At 42.4% G+C, this 17,124-nt stretch overlaps 2 protein-coding genes across 22 annotated transcripts in view; both read left to right on the top strand.

The window, feature by feature from the left end:
- Nucleotides 1-1,728, top strand: part of TENT2 (terminal nucleotidyltransferase 2) — a 60,680-nt gene extending 58,952 nt beyond the window's left edge. For all 20 annotated transcript variants that reach the window (XR_015135484.1, XR_015135481.1, XR_015135483.1 and 17 more), the window contains one exon: nucleotides 298-1,728. Coding sequence is in view for 12 of the 20 variants with exons in the window: in XM_086323092.1 (XP_086179218.1) it covers nucleotides 298-372 (75 nt within the window). In the remaining 8 variants the exon portion in view is untranslated. The remainder of the gene's footprint in view (nucleotides 1-297) is intronic.
- Nucleotides 1,729-4,300: 2,572 nt separating this feature from the next.
- CMYA5 (cardiomyopathy associated 5) overlaps nucleotides 4,301-17,124 on the top strand; it is a 98,362-nt gene continuing 85,538 nt past the window's right edge. For both annotated transcript variants that reach the window (XR_015135474.1, XM_086323081.1), the window contains exon 1: nucleotides 4,301-4,514. Coding sequence is in view for 1 of the 2 variants with exons in the window: in XM_086323081.1 (XP_086179207.1) it covers nucleotides 4,366-4,514 (149 nt within the window). In the remaining variant the exon portion in view is untranslated. The remainder of the gene's footprint in view (nucleotides 4,515-17,124) is intronic.

Below are 17,124 nucleotides of genomic sequence, written 5' to 3'. Positions count from 1 at the left end.
TGAATAAATGTTAATGTTGTCAGTTGCTTGTTTTTTGTACCACCTGTGTGTGCACTTCTTTATGAATGAATTCGAACTATACAGATGTAAAATTTTTAAATAACATTTTGTTTCAGATGACAGAAGCAATACTTTTACTCTTGCTAAAAACTTGGGAGATTAAAAGCATACACAAAAAAGTCACCCCAAATTTTACTGCCTAGGAAAATCACTGTTAACATTCTAATAACTCCCCTTTCAGTCCTTTGTTTCACATATATTTTAGGTTTTAAGAATGATTTTTTCTTTCTCTTCCAGTCATGGCACAGATTGAAAAACAGAAAAGATTTGAACAGTATACTACCTTTAAGAGCTGCTATCCTGAAAAGATAACTGGCCTCTATTTCTTAATAAAGAACAGTAGTAACATCATAATACGTTTTGTCTACCTTCATCGTGGTTTCTTTTTAATTGTTCTTGTTTTCATGTTTTATTCTTAAGACATACTTATATAAAGAGTGCATATTTTATTATGATGTTTCCTAATAAAACCCTTTGATTTAAAGATGTATTTTTGAAAATGTTTACATTGATGGTTAGTAATATTATGGCATGAATTTTCAGGAGATCAGATAAAATATTTTTGGGGGAATTATCGAACAAATAAAAGGTTTTTGCTATAACTTTAATTAATTGTACCACATGCTAACACTGAAGAGACATGTGGACTTTTTTGGAAAGGGTCTGATTCCTACATCCTTAAAGTAGGACCTTCAATAGATGGTTTGTTGCCTAAGTCTCTTCTAGTGAAGTGAAGGTTTGAGTCAGTTATTCAGTTACTTGAAGCAAAATGACATCTTTGATTTCATTGAAAGAACTACAGAGGCAGGAGATACTGGACAGTTGCCCTAAGCCCTCACTTGACTGATCAGGAAAGACTGAGGCTCTGGTTGTGTACATAATAGTATTTCATTAGTACCTCACATGCCTTTGGTGGACTCAAGATTGCTTTAAATTTTGTGTTGAACAACAGTACATTTTGCACTAGTAATATGAGCACTAACTCTGTATTATACAGCAGTTAGGGAATTGTTTTGAAGAATTGGTTCAGTGTAGACATTTCAAAAAGATTAAGTTCTCTGTGCTTTATGATAGCTTAGTGCAATATGCCCGTTTGCTTTACTTCCCATTTTCCTGCTTTTATTTTTCCTGTGATATGAAGCAACAGAAACTGAAAGATCAAAATTGAGATTATATCCTATTGATAGATTCAGAGTTTTATCTGTGTATAATTATAGGATTGTAATCTAAACTGGAAGTTGTCAGTAGTAAGCCACTATAAAATGTTCTAGATAAGACATAAAATTACTATAAATAAAAGCATAGCATTTGTAAAGGTTTCTTTTTTAGTATTTCTTTTCCACAAGAAGAAATAGTGGTGGCTGCTAAAAAAGCTACAGTGTTTATTAAGGTTGTTTTTGGTGTAAATATTTGTAAATTGGTCAGTGCCTGTAAATTTAAATATAAATAATCTTAAAAAACAGTTCTAACTTTTTCTAAAGGACTGTGTACAACTTTTTTTAAGACCTGCTGAGGCACAGTTTGTTACCTCTAATGTATTTGGATTTTTTGCAGACCAATTCAAATGCTAAGACTTGCTTTTTGACTTGTAAAAGGTGCATATTTTCATTTTTTTCTTTAAGTTTAAAATTTTGTATGATCAAATGGAATAAAGTTTATATATGAAAATTGTTGATATGTTTTTTTTTGGGGGGGTGGTTTGTTTTTTTCTGTGGAAGTCTTCGCTTCTGAGATGAGATTGAGGGTGTAATTCTCATCTGGAACTGAACTGAATCCGGTTATTGTGTGTAATTATTTAGATTATGCAGAGAATCTTGAAATCAAGTTCATTTTTGGTTAAGCCAACTAGCCACATCAGCACCTATTTCTCTGGCATTATTAGGAATGAAGCTTTCCACACAGATGAATTTTTCAGTTTACTAGTGATTAATGCTTTTGAAGTAATTAAGCTTTAATATACTAATTTTTTTTTCTGGAAATTTCTCTTAATTGTATCTTATACTGTGCAACTCTTCTTTATCAGAATGTGTTGTATTTAATTAATATTCTAGTAATGACTCCAGGTAATAATTATAAACAATAAATAATAGCCATAGTACTCCATAATCCTGTGTAGCTCTCGGGTGTCTAGGGCATTCTCCCTCTACAGTATTATATTTCCTAGTAAAACCCCAGAATTTATCATGGACATCTTCACTGCCACTGTTTTCTCAGCTTTCAGTGACCCCTGGCAGCCCCATCTCAGTGCTCCTGCTTTTCAGCTGTATTGCTGTAACAAATAGATCAAAATGTTAATAAATTTATACCCAATTGTAAATCAATACAAACTGGGTATCAATACCCAGTTGTAAATCAAAGCTAAGATTATGCACTAGTGACTGCTAAATATGTCAGATAAGTGGTATGTCAATATATGAGAAGTTTTTAGGCTTTTAAATTGTTTTCAATATGAATTACTTATTTGTGTTGTGAATAATACATTCTCTTATTTTCTGTTTATATTGATCTGGCCATTTCTGTTTATTTGCATCGTTAAGAAAGTAGTGCCAGAAAGTTTAAAACATGCAGTTTGTACTGTAGTTCTAAATTTTGGATTGGTTTGAGCTAGGATCTTCACAAGTCTTGTTGACTGTAGTTAGTGTTCATAACAAATTTTGAGTTAAATGGAGGGAATACACAATGACTACCTGTGGTTTTGATTAATATTTAATAGATGCCCATAGCTGTCATTGGTTCCTTTTTGTCCTAGTGAGCAGACATTTGGGGTTACTAATGCAAAAGCCTAGCTCCTGTAAGAGAAGGCGTATTTCTGATGTTAAACCTGATTTAGTGAACGCTGGAAGACTAGACTGCTGTCTTCCCTCACATGGCCCCTGGCTGATGCTTCTGAACTGCGTTTCAACTAGCTGCAGGTCTTTTCCTCACAGACCTAATGCACACACACAAGCTCATGTTACTGGGGAATACTGCCTAATTTACATTTATCATATTTAACAACTCTATTAATAGAATTTGCTGTAATTAAAAATCAGTGTTAGCTCTTCTAGCCATAAAATCATCCTTATGAAAAAAAAATATGTATTGCAAAGATACCTCTACTTGTACATAGTTGGTCTTGGTCCTGGTCTCTTCAGTGCAGGGGACATTGATTAAGCACCTAATATATGCTAAGTACTTTGCTAAACTTCCATGCTTGTAAGAAATGGGGATAGTGGGACAAAGATGAGTAAAAAACTTACGATCTAGTCAGGGAAAGAGACACAATTTTAATATAGGATAATGTGGGAATTTGAAGCAGGAGTATTGAGCTTAAGCTGGGGATTCCAGAGCAGGGTACAGTCTTGAATCATGAGTATACAGGTAAATAAAGGCCGGAAGAAAGTTTCAGGGGAGAGGAATTTGTAAATAAAGACAGGGTGGTGTGACTTGATATATGTTAGAACTCCTGTCTTCTAAAGAAGAGAGGAGGCAGCTATGATGTGAGTTGTTAAGCGTTTATCTTCCCAAGGAGCTTGGGCTTAGTCCTAGAGCAGTGGAAAGCCATTGAAGTATCTTAAGCATGGGCACGGCATGATCTGGGCCTTTGGGTTGAATTTCAGACAAAACCGACTTTGGCCAATGTAGGGGAAATTATTCCTCTTCATAGTTTAAGATCTGTGGAGATAAAAGTTTCCTATCTGAATAATCCAAGGGTCACTCACTGAGAAAGAGAACACAGTTTATTGATTTGCAAATATAAAAGGAGACGGGTTCAAAACTGGGCTTTTGAAATGGGCAGACTTTGTCTCCCATTCGGTCGCTTTGCTAGCAAGGAGACCTTGAGCAAGCTAGGTAGCCATCCGAGCTCTTCAGAGCCAAACCAGCATCAGTTAAACCTACCGCAGCAGAGCTGGCAGGGGATAATTACGAGTGCCTGAACTAGCAGGAAGTGCTCTGCTCTGTAAGAGAATAGTTGTTAGGTTGGGATAAGGGCCCATTGAGTAGCTCAGCTCGGCCCCAACCCTAAAGCCTACCGAACCCACTCTAGAGCAGAGGCAGGGGCCGGGTGCCCAAAGGCCCGCCAGGAAGTTGCCTGGACTGGGGCGGGGAGGGCTGGGGAAACTGGCAGACGCCGGGGAAGACAGAAGCCGAGCCCGGGCCCAGCTCGGTGGCGAAACCTCTTGACGCCTTCTATTTAAAGTCGCGGGGCCCACCCGCCCCCGGGAGGGAACCCGAGCCGCCGAGCCGGGCCGGAGGCGCCGTCAGAGGGAGAACAGCAGGCGCGGCGCGGGCGGCTCCGGCTCCAGCTCCGGCCCGGCAGGCGCGATGGCGAGCAGCGACGGCAGCCACGCCGCGGAGAGCGCCCTCGGTGCCGACGAGGAGGAGACCCGGGCGCCGGACGCCGAGGAGCAGTCGGGGGGCGAGGAGGACGAGTCGGCCGTGGAGTCGGAGTCGGAGTCGGAGCCGGACGCCAGGTACGCGGGCCCTCGCTCAGGCCCGGGGGGCGGCCGCCGGGGGCGGGCAGGCGCTGCGCGGGCCGGTGCCGCACCCTGCCTTCCTATCTTAGGCGCCCGCGTTCGTTTCCCTCGAGCTAAGCGCTCCTTCTCTGGGGGCGCTGCCTTGTGAAGAGCTGGAAGGCGCTCGCTGTCAGCTGGAGTGACAGGCTCGCCTGCAGCGCCGAGTTCATCCCTCCCCACCCCTCCTCCTTCATTACCGAACCCTCAACCCAGCCAGCTCCTTGTGACGTGCGGCTCTTGTTTATTCCCGGGGATTTACTTGGGTCCTGCCTCACTGCACAGTTGTGCAGAACGTTTGTATTTGTCCCAAAGCCTAGGAACAATCTTTAAAGCCTGAGCTAGAGAAGAGAGTGTGTGTTGCGGGGGGAGGGGCAGGCGGAGAAGGCTTTTCTGGAAACTTCGAATGACTGGAGCTCTCCTGAATGTCTAGTGCTGGCCTAAGTCGCTAGAAGACGACTTCGTTTTGGTACAAAGGCTCATATATTCTCTGGAGAAAAGAAGTTTGAATTTTTGTCACCCCTGCTATTAAAATACTGTTTTTGTTGTTGTTTGATTTTTTGGTCGCAAACATTTCAACACACATGAATACAATTAGGAAATACTATATACAGATATGTCTCCCTCTATTTCCGTCTCACTGCCTTCTTTCTTGTAGCCTCTAAAAATGAGAATAGCAGGAATCATCTCGATTTGAATTTGGTTTTATTCTTCCTTGTTCTCTTTGAGTATGGGGTTTTATTGTTTGTTTTTAGTTTTAGGGTTTTCATTTGTTTGATTTTTGGTTTATCAGTCAGTCGTGTCCCTTCCTAAATCTGTTATTTCAGTAAATGGTTTGGTAGGTGACAGATGGATGTGCATCACTGCAGAGAGCCCCAGAGAGCCCATGTCCCCCAAAGGTAAAAGTGCTCCCAACGGAGACCAGCAGCGCTGGAGCTGAAATCGCCCACAGAATGGCGCTGCTGAGGGTGAAGTGTCCCCCAGATGTCTGGAATGTCGGTCGCATGTTTACCCAGTGGGGAGCAGGCCCAGTCCCTGCCCTCAAAGACTTTCTGGAAGAAGTTAGGAAACACTATGGGGACCGTGAGACGATGTGCTAGATACACGAGAGCGGTGGGAAGGACAGCCTGGGTGCTGTGGAAGGTCAGGAGGGTGTGTAGGCCTGTGACTGCCTTCCAGATTGGTAGGCATGACGTGGGTCCTGGAGAATGGGCAAGAGGTGCAGGAAGGGACAGCAGAAGAGAAGGCATCTGGGAGATGGAGCAGGAGGAGGGACGTGCGGTTCCTGGGTTGTACTGGGAAGGCGCGTCTGTCCACCCTAGCTTTGATAGCCCTTTTCCCTTAGTGGTGTCCAGGCTCCCGCTATCCTTGCCCCACCAAAATTTGCCCGCAGAGAATCTGAAAACTTGTTTACGCTAAAAAGTGAGCAGCTGGGACTTCCCTGGTGGTCCAGTGGTTAAGACTCCACTGCAGGGGGTGCAGGTTTAATCCCTGGTCAGGGAACAAGATCCCACATGCCATGCGATGCACGTTCCCCGCCCCCCCGCCCCCCCCCAAAAAAAAAAATTAAAATGTGAGCAGCTGACAGCAGTTCAGAGTACCACTTTGGGGTTGCATTGCCTTTTGACAGAGGTCAGGGTCTTCAGGTAAAGAGTTGATTTATCCGCAGTAAGCTTCAGCCTGCTGTGACTACACATGGTAAGGTGGACACCAAGCCAAACAGAATGAGTAGAGTGGAGGAAAGCATGAGGGAAGAGGTAGATGATGATGGAGGTCTTGAAAACCATCCCATTAAAAAATTTTTGGATTTGATGACGTAAGTAACAAGAAATCAGTAAAGTTCTGAACAGGATTTAGGAGAACAGAGTGGTATTAATGAGACTCACTGGCAGATTGAAAAGTTGGGTTAGGGCAGGGCTTAGATCAGAGAGGCAGAAGCAGAGAGAAAGGAGATGTGTAGGGGTTGCTCCACGGTGGGGGCCACGGGTAAGGAAGTGGCAGCTATAGCTCCTTTCAGGAGAGAGACGCCAGGCAGGAGGAACTCCTGGGAATAGGGAGTCCCTAAATTTCTTCTGCCTTGAAGTGTGATCAAAACCCAAACCATTTTGATGGGCATGAGTTTGCAAATGTGGCCTAAAGTTCTTCTTTCTTCTGAGACTAGAATTGAGAGCTAGGGATATTCTCTAATTTATGGCAAGAATAAGGAGACAGTCTTCCTCTCAGCTCCTCCATTCAAGTTTTAGAGTTAAGAGAGGGCTCCCTTACTCTTTATCAGGCTAGGTGCTAGGTGTTTGCATATGCTTTCTCATTTTATCTTACCTATTTTAAAAAATGTTTTATTTTAATTAATTAGTTAATCCACCTATTTGGCTGTGCCAGGTCTTAGTTGTGGCGTGTGAACTCTTGGTTATGGCATGTGGGATATAGTTCCCTGACCAGGGATGGAACACCGGCCCCCTGCTCTGGGACTGTAGAGTGCCAGCCACTGGACCACCAAGGAAGTCCCTGTTTTCTCATTTTAAACCCTCCCAGCCACACTGTGAGGTAAGTGCCCTGCTACATGTGAGAAAACTGAGGCTTTACGTATCTACTGAGGTATAAGGCCTGAAAATGCTGGGTCTGTTTCCTGTCAGCCACTGTTAGACTTCCGCCACCTTCCTTCTTTTGGAGGAGAGATACTTCCTTGCAATAAGGAAACTTGAATGGCTCCAACTAGCTTTTACGTGAAAAGATTAGAGGAAAAGGAAAGATCCCTTCTTTTGGAATAACAGTGGAAGTTTTTCTCTTCTTGAGCAGAAACATTGTCTGCATTTCTTTAAGGGAGAGTCCTGGGGAAACATTGTCTGCATTTCTTTAAGGGAGAGTCCTGGGGAAACATTGTCTGCATTTCTTTAAGGGAGAGTCCTGGGGAAACATTGTCTGCATTTCTTTAAGGGAGAGTCCTGGGGAAACATTGTCTGCATTTCTTTAAGGGAGAGTCCTGGGGAAACATTGTCTGCATTTCTTTAAGGGAGAGTCCTGGGGACGGCGGAGCCGGGTGGGCTGCTGTCTCTGGGGTCGCACAGAGTCGGACACGACTGAAGTGACTTAACAGCAGCATAAAGTACATTATGTATTGGACAAAGGCTTAAAGGGTTAGTAAAGGTTAACATAATAAATAGCATAATAAAGGTTATGGTAACTTATTAACCTTAAGGTTAAAAAAAGTTAGTAGTGGTTGTCTCTGAGTGATGAGGTAATGTCAACTAAACTTTTGTTTTTACCTGTATTTTTTGTTGTTTCTCTAATGAACAGATAGTGCACTTTATTATAAGGAAAAAAAAACTTCATTTTTTTAAAATTTGAAAGATACAAAGCATCATCTGATTGTGTATCTTTTCTTTGTCCTTCCAGGAATAATATATAGAATTATCTATAGCCACCTTTGAATCCTGGGTGGGGGGGTGGAATCACCTTTAATTTTAAAGTAGAAAAAGATAACCATTACACACACCAGGACTTATACTGGACCAGAGAGTTATCTTTCTGATGTATCATTCAGTGATACGAATATTGTTGACAGGGAGAAGCCTGAGTGGAAACTCCGTTTTGCCATTCCATCATGGGCAAATTCTCTATCCTCTCTGAGCACCGTACTCCTCATCTGTAAAACAGTATAATTTTACAGATGTATGAAAAGGGGTAGTTAGTGATAATTCCTAATTCATAAAGTTGTCATAGAATTAAATAAACTATATGGACATGTGTAAGAGTGCTTTGCCTTTAGTAGGTTCCCAGTAAGTTGTAGTTTCTTACATTATTGGCAGTAAAACTACCTTCTCTCCACCATTCATCAATGAGGGGAGAAAGATGTCTCTATTTTCAGTATAAGAAATGGTCCTATTCCACTTGGCTTTCCTGTATTCATTCATTCGCTAAACATTCATGGAATGCCTACTTATAGCCATGGACTGTGATGGGGATACAAACATTACTAAAATTCCGTTACTGTCCTCAAGATAGTCACATTCTAGGTGGAGAAACAGATGAACATAATTATGTCATTAACTGTTAAATGAAATTTAAAGAAGGAAAGGTCTGTATAAAATACCTCAGAGTAGGTGGGAAGTCCTGGGGTCTGTCTTGCCTACAGGGATCGGGAAAGGCTTCATCCTGGGCCTTTGGAGCAGCATCTTCAAATCATAATGAACTGTCCAGAGGGCTCATTGATTGTGGGTGTTAGAAAAAGATTTTCATATTGCTAAAACTTCATACAAAATTTGTATGTTAAAAGCATCTCTATAAAACCTGCAGGATTTGAGAGCTAGGAGAGGCTATAGACACATCTTTTCCCAACCAACCCTTTTACACTCAAACTGAGTGTCAGGGGATATTTGTTTGAAATTACACAACTTTTTAGCCTCAGAATTAGACTAGATCCAGGTGTCTGGACTCCAATGTTCATTTGTTTATTCATTGAACGACTATGTATTGAACTCCTACTATGCACCCAGCACTTACCAGGCGTAGAGGATACAGTAGTGAACAAAAGGAGCCAAGTAAGTCCCTGCCTTCCTGGGAGTGGCTTTCCAGGTTGGGGAGACAAATAAGCAAATATGTAGTATATCAGGTGGCATTAAGTGATAGGAGGACAAATACAGCAGAGAAGGGTTACGCTGTTTTGGATCAGGTGGTGAAGAAAGCCTCTGTGAGGAGGTGACGTTTGAGTAGAGACTGAAGAATGAGTATTCTAGTCAAAGAGGAGAGCTGGTGCAAGGGTGCTGGGGCAGGAATGTTTGTGGCTTGTTTGAGGAACACAGGGAGGTCAGGTTGCTGGGGCAGATATATATGGGGAGAGTAATGGGAAATGGGCTTCCCTGGTGGCTCAGACTGGTAAAGCATCTGCCTGCAGTGCGGGAGACCAGGGTTCGATCCCTGGGTTGGGAAGATCCCCTGAGAAGGAAATGGCAACCCACTCCAGTACTCTTGCCTGGGAAATTCTGTGGACTGAGGAGCCTGGTAGGCTATAGTCCATGGGGTCGCAAAGAGTCGGACATGACTGAGCGACTTCACTTCACTTCACTTCACTTCACTTCAATGGGAAATGAGTCTAAAAGGTGGTGGGGTTGCAAATCATGTAGGACTTTGTAGGCCATGGTAAGGTCTTCAGATTTTGTTCTGAGTAATATGGGAAGCTGGGTTCTCCCTACCATACCACTCAGGGTTCAGAAAAGAAGAACATAGGGAGGGCATTATCCCATTAAATAGTAAGCATCTCTGTATATTCATATACTCACTGAACACCTGCTGTGTGCCAAATGCTATACTAAATGTTCGAAGTTTATGGTCTCCAGTGTGGAGGGAGATATGTAAATAGACATTCATGATTTTTTTATTTTTCTGACTGTAGTCTCACGAAGCCTGGCTTTTGGTCTTTCTCACAGATCACTGGGACTTCCCTTGTGGCTCAGGTGGTAAAGAATCCGCCTGCAATGCAGGAGACCCAAGTTTGATCCCTGGATCAGGAAGATCCCCTGGAGAAGGGAATGGCAACCTGCTCCAGTATTCTAGCCTGGGAAATCTCATGGACAGAGGAACCTAGCACGCTACATGCCATGGGGTCACAAAGAATTGGACATGACTAAGTGACTAACACTTTCACAGATCACTTGGACATTTTTCAGAATTTTTGTTTTGGATCTTTTTTGTTGGTCAGTTTTAATTTCTGTATTTAAGCACAAAGGATTTTTGTTGTAGCAGTACCAAAAACTTAAAAATTACCTTCATTTGCAGCTTGAAGTGAAGTGAAGTGAAGTTGCTCAGTCGTGTCTGACTCTTTGCAACCCCATGGACTGTAGCCCACCAGGCTCCTTGGTCCATGGAAGTCTCCAGGCAAGAATACTGGAGTGGGTTGCCATTTCCTTCTCCAGGGGATCTTCCCAACCGAGGGATCGAACCCGGGTCTCCTGCATTGTAGGCAAACGCTTTACCATCTGAGCTACCAGGGAAGCTTAGTGCCTGTTTAAAAAGGTCTGCAAAGCTGATAGAATTAAAATTATTAGTGACATTTATGTTGAATTAATCATTATAAGAAACAACCGTATCGGAAGGTGAGGCGAGTTTATAAATGGTTTTATCAGTGTGGAGCACTCTGTTGCCATGTATCTATTTATATGATGTCTCCCACTGCTGTGCTTACCTAGGTGTTTTGACAAGGGTGTTATTTGAGACAGCCCTCTTTTGAGGTCAGTGGAAAGGGCTGAGATGGGACGGGTGACTGCTTAGGATGCCAGAGACTGAGGGAGGAGAGAAGATAAAACAGAGGCTCTTGAAGCCAGGAATTGAAGAGCTATTTAAGTGTTGGCTGCACGGGTATTACATGCCCTTGGTGAGACTTTGACTTAGTATAGGGGACTACAGAAAGAGCTGGATTTTTCTTTTCCTTTGAAACAGCAAACCTACTAAAATGTAGCACATTAACTGATAGAACTTTCCCAAAACAAATAAAAGGTGTCTTATCTTCCTGACATATTCTGAACATAGGCTCAATTAAAGCCTTGACTCATTTTAGACAGTGTAACCAAATCTCCCTTCCTTCCTACTCCAAAACTTACAGAATCCAATATTTCTATTGGATAATAAAATCACTATAATGTGAACCACATGTATAATTTAAAATTTTTAATTTAAATTTATATTAAAAAGTAAAAAGAAAAAGGTGAAATTAATTTTAATATTTATTTAACTCAATATCCAAAGTATTATCATTTCAACATGTAATAAATATAAAAACTCTTAATGGGATAATTTATTTTTTTGTATGCAAAGTCTTGAAATTTGTGTTTTACATTTATCACACATCTCAATTCTTGCCCCTCCAACTCCCCCAACCCCAGAGTGACATTTCAAGTGATCAGGAGCCGCAGATGGCTAGTGGATACCATACTGGACAAGAATGAGCCGGATAATACCTAGAAACCCACTAACTTCACTGGGAATCAAGAGAACTGTTCATTAATAACAAATTCTATATGCTTGACCCTGTGATAGGCATGAGGGACCTATGTCATGTGATTGGATGGCACAGTTCCTTCCAAAGAAGCTCACAGCCTGGTGAGAAGAAGCAGTTAATTCCAACATAATGTCATAAGCACTACACTAAGGGCATTAACAAATGAAGGCAATGGCACCCCACTCCAGTCCTCTTGCCTGGAAAATCCCCTGGGCGGAGGGACCTGGTAGGCTGCAGTCCATGGGGTCGCTAAGAGTCAGACATGACTGAGCGACTTCCCTTTCACTTTTCACTTTCACGCATTGGAGAAGGAAATGGCAACCCACTCCAGTGTTCTTGCCTGGAGAATCCCAGGGACGGGGGAGCCTGGTGGGCTGCCGTCTGTGGGGTCGCACAGAGTCGGACACGACTGAAGCAACTTAGCAGCAGCAGCAGAGAAAAGACATATAGTCTTCTTAAAATGAAATGTAGAAAGATTCTGCCCAGGTGAACCTGAAGCTAGGCAGAAAGATATTCCAGACACAATATGTGATTACATATCCTTTAGTTCCTGGTTCTGGCTCTTGTGCTAATTCCTGCTCTGTCTCAGCTTTCTTTTTTTCATCCAGAATCACTTAGGATCTTCAGGACTGGGAATATTTGTTGAATTAATAAGTTAACATTATGAATAATGAGTGAATGGATGGATGAGTAGGTGAATGCAAGTCATCCAGACTCCCTCAAGAAGCACATTTAGTTGGGATGTTGAACCTGTTAGATTAAATAGACTTTCATTACTTGCTGACCATTCATTTTTCAATTGACAATAGCCAAGGACTCTGGAAACACAATAGCTTGGAGGGGACAGTGATAAGTACCAAGGATTGTTCAATTAGGATGTCTGTGGTTATCATTTCCCCCTTCTGTGACTTGTTGGGAAACCTCCCCTAGACTAACCTTTGAGCCAGATCATAGATGGATGGATAAGAATAGGCTTTACTCTTTGCCCAGAGTAAAGTCCTCTATTAAGACAACTGGAATGTACTCAGTTCCAAAATTCCATGTCCTGGTCTGATAAAGTCTAAGATATATGGGAAGATTAATTAATGCTGCCAAACTCTAAACACTCAAAGCCCTCTCATGGAGTCACTATTGTGTTTTCTTAGTTTGGGTAAACTTCTCTTTACAAAAAAAAAATACACAGCTAAACCGAAAGTTTCATTGATCACAAATTTCTTCTTATTGGCTGAGTTCACTAGGGCACTTAAAATCATTGAGTTGTAAATGAAATTAATTTCCTCCTATTATGAATTTGTAAAATTAACATTTATTAAGAGGAACATAGAGTGCTGGATGGTGAGCAGCAGTTCAGCAAAAAACTGCAAGAGAAGTCATGGAGGAAGTGCATGGCATACCTCAAGAGACCACATGGGGAGGTCAAGGTAGAGAGAGAGGCAGAATCTGAGATACATGCCTTTATTAGGCCTATGAATAAAATGGTGTGGGTTCTTGGGCTAAGGTTGGAGCTGTCAATTTAAACCAAAATGAGTGGGACTTTGGTTAACTTCCAGGGGTCTTTTCTAAGGTGTGCATAAAGGAGAAGGCCCTGGAAGGAGGGGGTGATGATTGATCACAAGAACTGTTGGGAAAGTCATGTCAGAAATTTACTCTGAGGACTATCTCCAGGGTATGTTCTTGCATGAGGAGGTTGTTATCAGTTTAAGGCCCCTTCAGGCCACTTGGAACAAAATGGATGCAGGAGGAGCAATGCCACAGGATAGCTTTGCCAAATTTGAGGCACCTTGAATTTCAGAAATGTATCTACTATAAGAAAAGGCTCATTCATTCAACAAATAATTTTTGAGGGCCTATTGTGTGCAAAGCAAAGTAAATTAGACCTGGAATGGTGTTGGAGAAGACTGTTGAGAGTCCCTCGGATGGCAAGGAGATCAAACCAGTTGATCCTAAAGGAAATCAACCCTGAATATTCATTGGAAGGACTGATGCTGAAGCTGAAACTCCACTACTTTGGCCACCTGATGTGAAGAACTGGCTCATTGGAAAAGACCCTGATGCTGGGGAAGATTGAAGGCAGGAGAAGAAGGGGACGACAGAGGATGAGATGGTTGGATGGCATCACTGACTCAGTGGACATGAATCTGAGAAAACTCAGATCTGAGCAAACTCAGGAGGTAGTGAAGCACCAGGAAGCCTGGCGAGCTGCAGTCCACGGGTACAGAGAGTGAGACGTGACTTAGTGACTGGACAACAACAACAATGACAACTGAAAGAGTGAAGAGAACAGAGTTCCTAACCTTTAGAAGTCTGGAGAGGGCAGACATTAAACAAATAATTTCACACGTACTTAGTTGAAGTGAATGTGTTGGTAAAATGAATTGGACCTGGAGAGCAGAGGCGGGATTCTGATAGGATACTGGTCCTTCAAGTCCTAGTCTCTGAAGCCTCCTTGCTCATTTCCCTGGGAGTTTTCTGTCAGTCTCCAAGTCATCTTGCTAGCAACTTCTCTATCTGCCTACAGCAGAAGGTGTCATTGCCCTGTGGTCCACATATTGCAGGAAAGCCTGGCTGCTGATGATACTTACTCTAGACAGGACTTTGGCACCATTTCCCTGACCTGTTTATGCTTCTGATGAGTGAACAAGAGACCCAGAGAAGGAAGGGAAACCAACATCAACTCAAGGAATAGATAGTCTATTCCACTCATGGTCACTTGTTAGTTTGGGTTATTTCCACAGTAGCTCTATGGTAGGGTACTGTTTTCACCCCCATTTGATGGACGAGAAAAGGGAATCTTGAGTATTTACCTAACGTCAGATGGCTAATAAGTATACTAGGATTATGACCTTAGTCTATTGGCAGAGCCAGTGCTGGAACTCTCATGAGTTCAGTGCTCATCTCAAGACTGTACACACATCTGTTTGTATTAGCTAATTTCTTTTTTTATTAGTGTATAAAGTTACTTTTAAAAATATTTATTTCAATTTATTTCTCCTTTTATAAGCAAAGCATGAAAGTCCCAGATAATCTATGTAGTAGCTAATCCTAACTAGCACCTCAGCTATATTAAGTTTCCTAATATGTAATAGGGAGAGTAGGACTTAACGTTTAAAAATAGATGTTAGGCAATACTGTGTGCTTGAATTTTCGTAAGGTCAAACATAGCAACACCAAAATAACTTTGCTGCATGCTCTATGGGATCGTATGATAGATGTTCAATAGATGTTTACTTGTAATATCTATAAAATTCAGATTCTCTGTTTAAAAGACAGAATTTGTATTTGATTTAGCATGATACACTCTGAATTTTTCATACCGTTTCTTTTTTTTTTTTAATTCAAGAGAGAATGAGGAGAGAGAGTGAGACAACAGTCTGTCTCTTCTTAGAGTTTTAGGATCTACATGAAGGACTTCAGTAACCTCTCTTCATCCAGCACAATTTTGGGCATAACCCAGATTACAATGCAGAAACACTTGATATGATTGAAAAGACCTGGTTTACATTCTGGCTCTGCCATTTATCAACCATGTGACTTGGGGCAAGATAACCTCTCTTGGAACCCCATAGCTTCCAAGGCCCTACCTGACATGCTTACTTATTGGCTCATCCTGTACCCTTCCGCTGTGTTCACTGCATTCCAGCCACGCTGGCTTCTTTCTGAACCTCCTGTGTGCTGTGCTAAGCCTGTTCCTGCCTCCTGGAACTTGCTGTTTTCTCTTCCTGGGACCCTTCTTCCCCAAATCCATTTCAGTGCAAATGTCACTTTCTTCAAGAGGCTTGCACGCTAGACAGCCTGCCCAGCGGGCTGTCTTCCCATCTTTTGCTATCCCTCCGCTCACTGGTTCACATTCCTCTTCACGGCACTATCACTGTCTGAATGGTATGTTTTTGTGTATTTATTGGGTTTTGCTCCCGCTAGAGTGGAGACTGCATGAGGGCAGGGTCTTGCTTCTCTTCTCTGCTGCATCCCCAGCAGCTCGAGCAAAGTGTCAGGCACACAGTAGGTGCTTAAGAAATGGTGGTTAGGCGAGGGATTTGCACAACAAACTGTTTTACTCCAGGATCTCAGGTTTCCTCCTCTCAGATGGATACCACTTAGGTGTGGAGCATCTTGTTCTTAGGCACCCAAACAGGGCCATGGAGAATGAGAACTGAGAGTGGGCTTTGAATTTGGAAGATGAAAGTCAATAGAAGAGGTTAATGGTGTAGAAATGCAAATGTCTTTGAGAAAGTTGATAGTTTAAACCTATCAGCATCTATTTTAGATTGAATTCCCTTCGGGACAATTCCCTTCAAATGTAGAATCTCAGAGACCCTGCTGAGAGAAGAGGGGACCAGGAAGGGGAAGGAGAGCACTTGGAAGAGGAGTGAGAGGGCACTGCAGGCAGACTGGCACTGTGGCTGTGCCCCTGTCTGTCCTGCTCAGAGGGGAGAGCTGAGGGGACAGGTGCAGAAGGCAGCTTTCTCCAAACTCCCGGCCCTGAGAGGGAGCCATACTCTTACTTCCTTGACTCCTTAGAGTCAGGATACAAGAGAGGCATGGGGGTGGGGGGAAAGCATGCACAGAATTAGCAGTGTTTATATCTGAACTGAAATTGCCTGATAACCAAATGTGTAGTTCACTTGGCCTGAAACTGTGCAACTCACATTGGGGCTTGCACATGTGGGTTGGGACTCAAACACAGCCAAAACTCAGATTGGGATTTGAACCCCTGTCTTTCATTGAGATCACACATTTGGTCTCAGGACTTGCTGAAGTTCAGGTTCTTTGTCTCAGTACAGAAGGAATTCATCGAGATACAAAGTGATAGGTAAGAAGTAGATTCATTTAGAGAGATACACAGTCCATACACAGAATGCAGTGCATCTCAACGGTGAAATATGGGGTGGTTGGTTTTTGGGGGTTGGATAATTTCATAGGCTAAAGAGTGGGAGGATTATTCTAGCTATCTTGGAGAAGGGGTGGAGATTTCCAGGATTTGGGCCACCATCCACCCTTTGGCCTTTTATGGTCAGCCTTGAAACTGCCATGGCATTGATGAGTGTGTCATTTAATGTGTTAATGTATTACAATGAGCATATAATGAGGCTCAAGATCTACTGGGAGTCGAATCTTTCTCCATCTTGGACCTAGTTGGGTATAACGTTTATGTTGCATCCTCAAGGGCTATGTCATTCTTTTAAAGATTATGCCCTGCCCTCTTTCCTCCTGTTTCAGGCTGATAGAATCTGGACTCTTATTTTATTTACATGTGGATGCTTTGAAGGAAAATCCTCATGGAATCCCTGGATAGCAACCTAGATTGTTGACAGAGAGATGCAGGACCAAGGCAGAGGACTACCAGCATCAGTCAGGGCCTTATCATCTGAATAACTTACAATATTCAACAACCTACTTTATCTTGGAGGAAAATGGCAAGAAATGGCAGCCACTTCTTAAGGTTATTCTCTTTCTCTTTGCTCCAGTTCCTACTTGCTGCTCAGCCTGCTAAAGTTTCCACTTGTCAATCCCCTAAATTGCTGTGGAACTGAGTTTGCATAGTTTAAGAATTTAAAATCATGAATTCAGAAACCCAAGCTT

This window comes from Bos grunniens, chromosome 10, assembly GCF_055505025.1.
Source record: "Bos grunniens cultivar Pamir isolate PY7600 chromosome 10, Bosgru_T2T1.0, whole genome shotgun sequence".
Taxonomy (NCBI): Eukaryota; Metazoa; Chordata; class Mammalia; order Artiodactyla; family Bovidae; genus Bos; species Bos grunniens.
The sequence above is the reverse complement of the archived record's forward strand: the minus strand, read 5'-3'. Positions and strand labels throughout refer to the sequence as shown.